The sequence below is a fragment of the Geospiza fortis genome, unplaced genomic scaffold (assembly GCF_000277835.1).
Source record: "Geospiza fortis unplaced genomic scaffold, GeoFor_1.0 scaffold302, whole genome shotgun sequence".
Classification (NCBI taxonomy): Eukaryota; Metazoa; Chordata; class Aves; order Passeriformes; family Thraupidae; genus Geospiza; species Geospiza fortis.
The window spans coordinates 554,341-562,616 of NW_005054572.1; the positions used below are offsets into that span (position 1 = coordinate 554,341).

At 41.8% G+C, this 8,276-nt stretch overlaps 1 protein-coding gene across 1 annotated transcript in view; it reads right to left on the bottom strand.

Moving 5' to 3' along the window:
- BRWD1 (bromodomain and WD repeat domain containing 1) overlaps nucleotides 1–8,254 on the bottom strand; it is a 45,361-nt gene extending 37,107 nt beyond the window's left edge. The window contains exons 1-9 of the mRNA XM_005429740.3: nucleotides 8,172–8,254; nucleotides 7,998–8,027; nucleotides 7,757–7,816; nucleotides 4,518–4,668; nucleotides 3,626–3,724; nucleotides 3,268–3,428; nucleotides 2,837–3,058; nucleotides 1,383–1,483; nucleotides 746–816 (exon numbers count right to left, since the gene is read on the bottom strand). Of these exons, the coding sequence (XP_005429797.1) occupies nucleotides 746–816; nucleotides 1,383–1,483; nucleotides 2,837–3,058; nucleotides 3,268–3,428; nucleotides 3,626–3,659 (589 nt within the window). The 5' untranslated portion in view covers nucleotides 3,660–3,724; nucleotides 4,518–4,668; nucleotides 7,757–7,816; nucleotides 7,998–8,027; nucleotides 8,172–8,254. The remainder of the gene's footprint in view (nucleotides 1–745; nucleotides 817–1,382; nucleotides 1,484–2,836; nucleotides 3,059–3,267; nucleotides 3,429–3,625; nucleotides 3,725–4,517; nucleotides 4,669–7,756; nucleotides 7,817–7,997; nucleotides 8,028–8,171) is intronic.
- Nucleotides 8,255–8,276: the final 22 nt, after the last annotated feature.

The window sequence follows — 8,276 nt, forward strand, 5'->3', positions numbered from 1 at the left end:
GTGCCAGTGAACTGCATCAAAATTAGGTTGAAATGTGAGTAAACCAGTCAAGTGAAGCACCCCAGTGTAAGCACACCAGTATTTAGCTGAGGTGGCAGAAATTTTAAGATCTGCCTCTAAGTGCTGTCAGAAAAACAAAAAAAAAAAAAAAACCACCAACCAAGCAAAATATCAAAACCACCTTCTCAACACAAGCCAGGGGTCTGTCCTGACAATGTTAACAAGCTACACTTTGATTTGCTTTTCATTTCTGAAATTCACATGAACTGAATGAAAGGAAACTGCGAGGCAGGAGTGAAGCACACTAAAGATCCAGTTCTGGATCCTTAAGAGAGGAAGATCTTTAGGAGAAGATCTTTATGAGATCTTTATCCCTGGCACTGGGTCAGGAGCTGCTGCTGGCAGGACCCACCTCCACTGCTGGTGACTGTGGGATGTCAGAGAACCCATTTTGCCAACCTTTGACATTGCATGAGGGAATTAAAGATAAAAACTCTTCTACAGATGGACAGAAAAAACCCAAGACATGAGGTGGCTTTTACCTCTGTGAAATCACCAATGTCTTCAACAGTCTTTCACTCTTAATTAAATCATGGGGCTTCCCTTAGCTATGTCACAGCTAACAGTGCACATCTGTGCAGTTATTTACTCACAACTGCAGGTTTTGTCCATTTTAAAGCTGTCACAATCAAGTGTTACAAGAGAGGAAAGAAGAAATCACAAGGCTGAACTCCACCTGACTTACCCACACTGAAGGAAGAACAAAGCATCTGAACCCCTGGCCTGGGCTTCTCTGTGAACTTCACTGGCTTGGTGCTGAAAAAGAAAACATGTTTGAAATAGGTCACAGCACCTTAAACTTGGCTTTTAGCAACATTTCAAAGCATAAAGAGATGTTTCTTTAAACATGGTTCATTTTATACCATGATGTGGCACAACACCAGACACAAACTGATCATCCTAGAGCCCTTCTTGCTAGTAATTAATTTTTTTGGTACAAAGAGTAATCACATACTGACCATTTCAAACTATCCTGCATGCAAGTTCTGTAAGAAACATCCTAAAACTACAGGAGTGTTGGAAAACCAACACCACTACCAAGTTTTATTATATTTTCCAACATTTTTACATTTCCAGCCAGTCCTGCTGTCTTACTTTTGTACTTTTAGTGAAGAAAGAAATTAATGTATTTCCCAACTAATCTCTCAAGCCAATGGAAGAACATTAATTTGTATTGGTGATGGTGCTTTAAAATAACTATTGAATGCATGATCTGCACAGCATTTTTATAACCACAAAAACTCAGTGGAGTAAAAACCACCTGATTTATTTTACTCAAGCCCAGAATGGCATAAAGGTTAATCAGCAAACCATTCACATACTTGAATTTCATGGAATCTGTATCCCACTGCCAGAAGCAAACAGTTCCATCTGCCCCAGTGGAGACCATGTACCTCAGGGAGCCTTTCACCATGGGACTGAACTGCAGGGAGGGAAGCAAAATCACACACACAAACAGAGATTTAACAATTGTTCATCAACTTCTGAAAAAAGTTAATGTAAAAGCTTGATTTATTTTGGATTTTTTCACCTCAAACTGCTGGAGCAGTTGTTGGTAAGTCATTTTTAGTGTTTACAAAGAATACCTCCCCTGATTTAAGGTAAGTTTGTGGTCTGTGTTTCAATTACTGTGTTAAAAAAACCCCAATTCCTTCAGTGGTTTGGGTTTGATGTTTCCACTGACCACAATCATTGACTGAAAATCCTGTCAATGACTAAAATAATGAGCACAGCAGACTGAAAAAAGGGAAGTTGGAATAGACAGGTGTAGTTTAAAAATAATTAAGCAGAGCACGAGATGTGAGATAGTTTGAATGTGTAACTTAGCATTATATGTAATTTTATAGGAATTTCATGGGAATTCCTCAGAAATAGTTCTTTAAGACAAGGATTTGTTGCTATGCACAGAGCTACCCTTCAGAAAACTTTACAGACACAACTTGTTCACCAATTACTAGCATTAGAAAGTAATATAAATTGTACATAGTGCAATTATGGTATTATTATGAAATCTTAAATTAAAAAATCCACACACTGCAATAAAAGAAGTACCACAAGTATTTAGACATTAAAAAACCAAACTAAAAATGCAATGAATGCAACAGAAAGTGCAGGTATGAAGATTACTCTCTGAGGCAGCGTTTTTGAGAAAAATTCAAAATCATTTGTTTGTAGTGAGCTCCACAACCCACTCTTCACCCCTCAAGACAAGCTGGTGGTCTCAGTGGAAAACACCCCAAACCTGGATAATGAGCTACTAATTTCTGTGTTAATTAAGGAATTTAAACCCAGACTGAACCCAAAGGACCACCAAGAGCTCATCATGTATCAAACCACCTTCAAATTTAAATACACACATTACACCTTTGTCCTTGTGAAATAACTCCTGTTTTGGAGATTAAAACAAATACCCACATCCCAAAAGTCATAGGAATAACACACAGGATCAGAACACACTCACACAGAATAGCAAATCATGTCTCCACTAAGAGACAACAGGACAGGATATTTCCCAGAAATTCCCTTTTGTTCCAACAACTCAAGTATTATACACAGTGATCTTGAAGGGAAAAAGAATTCCTGTCATTATCTTCAGTTAAATACTTAGAAATTCCAGAGAGACAAGGAATTTACTTGTTTTTAAGCAGGTTTATCCTGTGATTTGACTTTGTTTTAACATGAATATTCACACATTCTGATTTCCCTACTCCCATAGGCAGCCCCAGAGAAATCATTTCAGTTTTTAATCAGCAGGAACACTTCAAAAGCCCCATACCTGCAGTGAGGTAATGGACCCTGTGTGCCCATGGAGGACAGCAACTGGTGCACAAGTCCTCAGACACCACACTCGGATCATCTTGTCACAGCTCCCAGCTGCAATCATGGTGTTCTCATAGTTCACAGCCATGTCAGAGATCTCTGCTGAATGGCCTCGTAAGGTGGCAAATAATCTGCCATTGTGGGTGGACCAGATCTTCACCAGACAGTCATCTGAGCCCTAAAGAGAAATATTCATTAAGGACAACTTCTGACATGCTTCTGACCTTTAATTACAGCAAATTGTTCCACTTCAGCAGAGTGAGGGAACTGCATTTTACCAGCATTGATATTTATCTCCAGAAGTTTCAACACAACACTCATTTCCAAGCTCTTTTCCTTGCATCATCTAAAACTATATTCAGAGTTGGATTTATTTCATCAACTTACAGTAAATATTCTGTGTCCAGTCCTGTCAAATGCAACACAATACACAGAAGAGAGATGGCCAAGGATCCTCCTGTGCATCTTGACATGCTGGTACATACTCCCTGGGAATGAGGTGCTGAACTTGGCATATCCAGTTAATTGCTTTGCTCGATGCACCTCCACTAGAACACAGAGGAATCACATCATGTTTCAAACATGTCTGTTCTAAAACTTGGGTTTATTTAATTGTCATTAATATTAAAAAGCTACTAGAAATGACTTTCAGATTTCATCAAGTCAGGTTTTGTGGTATCTGCAATTTTTCTATCAGTATTTTAGGTGTGCTCAGCAGCAGTGGGGAGAGGTGAGAGGAGCTTACCAAGGTTTGGTGGGGTGCCATAGTTCACAGGCATTTCAGGGGGTCTGCCTCGATGCAGAGCAGCAAATGCAGAGCCCTTCCAAACAGTGTTCCTGCAATCTGCAAAAACAGAAATTCATCATGAATGTTTGTTAAAAATGCCAAGAGAGCTCCAGCTCCAAAACACAGCAAAGAGCCCACCTAGTCTGGTCTCAAACAAAAGATTGAACCCACCAAAAAACCAGGCACCAACTGCCCCAAAGCTTCTCACAAACAATGGAGAGTTAAAGAGAAAAATCCATTTAATAGTAACAGAAGAAGAAAAAACCAACACAACCAACCACCAAACTCTGAAATTACTCCTAAATGATGGTACCCCTGCAGTTCACGTGACACAAAACTAGAATTCCAACTGATTTTTAACATTTTCCTGAATATTTCTACAGGAACGTAATGAGGAGTTAGTAATATGAAGTTCTTTCATGAGATGATCTCAAGAACCTTGCAGTAACTAAAGGGGTTTTACAAGAAAGCTGGAGAGGAATTTTTCACAAAGGCTTGGAGTGAAAGGACAAGTGGGAAGTAGGACAAGTTTAGAGGGGATGTTAGGAAAAATCCTTCCCTGGGAGGGTGGGGAAGGCACAGCTGGGGCTGCCCCTGGATCCCTGGCAGTGCCAAGGGCCAGGTTGGACACTGGGGCTTGGAGCAGCCTGGCACAGTGGAAGGTGTCCCTGCCACAGCAGGGGTGGGATGGGATGAGCTTTAAGGTCTCTTCCAACCCAAACCATTCTGGGATTTTCTGGGATTTCACTTCCAAAGTGTCAGTTCTGCCTTTCTCACACCATTCCCCAAATCCTAACTCTGTACCCATGCCAATGAATCAGCCCCATCTCAAACAAAGAACAGATCCTACCTTTTGCTGTCCGTAGCAAGGACTGCCTCCCTGCCCCAAGTAAGGAATTCACTCTGGAAATGCTAGGTGGGATCTCCTTATCCAGGATAGGGCCAATACGTTTGCAAATTTGTAATAAATGATCTGGAGCCACATGCTTGTTGGACAGCACCTGACAGAAATTCAAGGTTTAAAAATTAGGTTGGTACACCCAGAACAGATGGATTTAAAAGCATCAATATGCACAGGTATATATATTTTTTTTTAAGTTCAACTTACAGAGAAAAATATCAATTCTGTTAAGCTCTGATCTAGTAAATTCAGTGAGTACTGATCTGCAAGCTAGGGAGAGCTGTAGTAAAAATAACTGGAGTAAAGTGACTCCTGCACATCAGTATTTTATTACTTGAAGCTTGCAGGAAGCACTCCTGTGGCACCCACTTGTGAGGCACCCTACACTGAGTGTCTTTGCCCAATTCACCCTGTGATTTGTACTAAAAATAAGAAATAAAATATAAACCCTCAGAACTCAAGATCATGCAGAATGTGGTTGCAATCAAGCACAAGAATTTATGCACTACTACAGGTACTTGTTCAGTGAACTGCAAACCAGCAGGTTTGAGTACAATCTCTCTGGAAACAGTTTCCTTGAAGAACCAGTACCACATAACCTAAGTCTGCCCTACTTCCTTAAACCAAAGGATCAAACCATTCCTCCCTACATTCAGGAATGATCCCACATTATCTGCATCAAGCAACCTAAAAAAAAAATACACCCCCACACACACTCAGATGTCTCAGCCAAGAACAGATGTGTGCGGGTTTTGATGATTTTTCCCTCTTTTCTTTCTGGGTGTTCAATCTAAAAAATCCTTATTCTTATCAAGACAACCACAATAATGCAGAAGTTAAAGACACAAAGTAAGAGTTTAAACAGCTTTGAGTAGAGCAAACCATCAGAATCATAAATTGAAGCTGTTGGGGAGGTCTGAAGGAGCTGGGATTGACAGCCCCACACTTCCTGCAGTGTGACCTGGCCATGAACAAACCAGTCAGCCCCAGCAGCTCCTGCAGCAGCCACAGAATTCCCAGCCAATCCAGCCAGGAGAGGCTCAGGGCCACACCAGCTCAGGTATGTGGCCTCCTGCCCAGGTGCCTGAGAACACAGGCAGAACGAGCTCGTGCTGCTGATGCTGTTCTCTTGAAGGGCTGAGCTGGGATGAGCAAAGTGTCCCAACAGGGCTGATCTGCTCACACAACAGTGGGAATAAAAATAAAAAAACTACACACTGCCAGAAAGTTGCCCAAATGCACACAGAGCATTCAGAAGGTACAATTTAAGTCACAGCCTTGCACTTGTTGTTAATGATAAAATGCAGGCATAAAGCTTGTGGGGCACAGGTTGTGTTCCTGGCAGGGTGGGAGGTGATAACATCAATAAAATAGTTCCCATTACCCCACAGGCAAATCTGTCCAAGCAAATCAGCCCATCACATGCTTAAGGTTGATTATAAGAAACATATCTGGTAGCCCAAAGTCTACAAAATGCAGTTTGACAGAATTTCTTTATCAATTTTGACTCTTCAATTGGTACAGAGCAGTACCAGCCACAACATCCAGGACAGAAAGGTCAGCCTGCTTTCTGCCAAACACTAAAACCCTTTCTTGTTTGCATGCCATCACCAATATGTATATTTTCTAACATATTTTGAAAATGCAACCCTTGCACACAAAACCTTGCAATTCCTTTCTTTTTGAAGTAGCTTTGCTGAGATTTTGGAAGGAGCAGTTATTTTAAAGATTTGCAATTCCATGCTGAGCAAAGTGGAATAGAAATAATTACACCACATGACTGATTTGTCTGTGATCTCTGCAAATTCAGAGTGAGACCAGTGGGACAAGAGGTTCCCAGAGCCTCTCAAAATACAGAAACTAAAACTCTGAGAAGATTAATTTACATGTTCTGAAACACTACTGCCCTGTGCAGAGATTTCCTTTAAATTGTGCAGGAAAAAAGAATTAGAAGCAGCACATGTTAAAGAATTAGTTTGACAAGTGTATATGCAGAATAATCACAGTTAAGAAGCAGCCCTGAAATCAGAAAAACACATACACAGGATCTCCCAACACCCTGCTTTTTGCCAGAAGAAATAGGCTAAGAAATCAACAATGAAACAACAAAAAAAAACCTCCCAACAATTCTTTCTAAGCTTAATCCTACTTTCATCTTGCCTAAATTCAAGTCAGAGCTTGAAAATATTCCTGTTTAGCAAGGCCAGGCTTCTTAGTGACTGAAAAAAACTGATCTAAAACCTTCCTTGCTCAACTGACCACAACGACAAATAGAGGAAATGGAATCACACTTATCATTTCAAGCAATGCTTAAGAAAGTGTTTTAAACAACACTTCATTCCTTCTCTATGCAAATATGATCCTGAGATCTTTAAGTGCTTCACAAGAGGGAGTTCACTGCAACAATCAGTCAATTAACCCGGAATGCCTGAACCTTAGGTGGGAAACAGCAAGGATAAACAACTCTTTAAAGGAAACACTATCAAATACAATAAAGCAGGATAAAAACCACACAGGGCAGGGCAGGCACCACCAGGCCATGACCCACTGGCATTTAAACTCTTTGCCACTTAAGAAACAGCAAAATTAAACCCCAAAACACAGCTCTGCCTTCTGTACAAATCAATTCAGAACACACCACATCAGCCGTGAAAGGGAAGAAAGTAAATTTTGTGGAGAGATCATCCCCATCTTTGCAGCACTTTAGAAACAAAGCCAAGACCAGCGAGGAGCCGGTGATGTGAGCACATTCACAGTCACCACAAGTGCCAACCCTCGGCTTCTGAACAGCGATTTCATTTCCTAATCTGTTGGAGGGGGCTGAAAGAAACCAACCAGAAAATAAATACCGACAAATCACAGCGTGCCTCACAACCTGGTCCCTGAAACTCCGAAATGAAACCTCGCTGTAGATTGGCTCCTGCCTGCATGTAGGCAGTGGCATGTACCACTGCACAACGCCAAGCTCCACCTCTGCTATGTAAACAATATCCTCAATTTAAACCACCGCTTGTGTTTTTGTTAGTCTGATGTAAAGAAATTAAAGGCCCTTTCTAAAGTAATTCCAGTGTTCAGAGGCAGGGTGGTACAGGAAGGTGAAAATTTGGGCCTACTCTTAAAGGTAGAGGGGTCTAACATCAATGTCATCACCGTAAATAAAGGGTTTTTTTTAAAGAGAAAAGTCTCACCAATTCTTCATAACTTCTATAATGCTCATTTCCTTGCCAATCCAACCTTTTGGGAAGCAACTAAATAAAGGAAAAACAAACAGAAAAACCGTGAGCGGTTAAAGGGGAAAGGAGGGATTACAGACCACATCCAAAACAATGTGTGTCGAGGGGGGGAAAAGTTGAGACAGCGGCAGAAACTTGAATGACTTGCAAAGGAAACTTTTGACTACAGCACGATTTCATCAGAGCCCACACAGACCTGGTGCTGCTCCAGCTCCTGCACCAGCACCTGCAGAGGGAAAGGAGGAAAACACAAAGTCAGGGACAAGGCACGATCCGGCTCCCCCAGAGCGGGGGGCGCGGCTGCTCCCACCTTCCCCCGAGCCTCAGGGGCAGCGCGGGGTGCCCGCGCCCCGGTGAGCCCCGCACTCACCTTCAGCGCTCTCCGGCAGGGCCCGGTGCTCAGGAACCGGGCGATGAGGAAGTAAAGCTCTGTAAGAGACACGGCAAGAGACACGGGGGATGAGCCGGGGGGCGG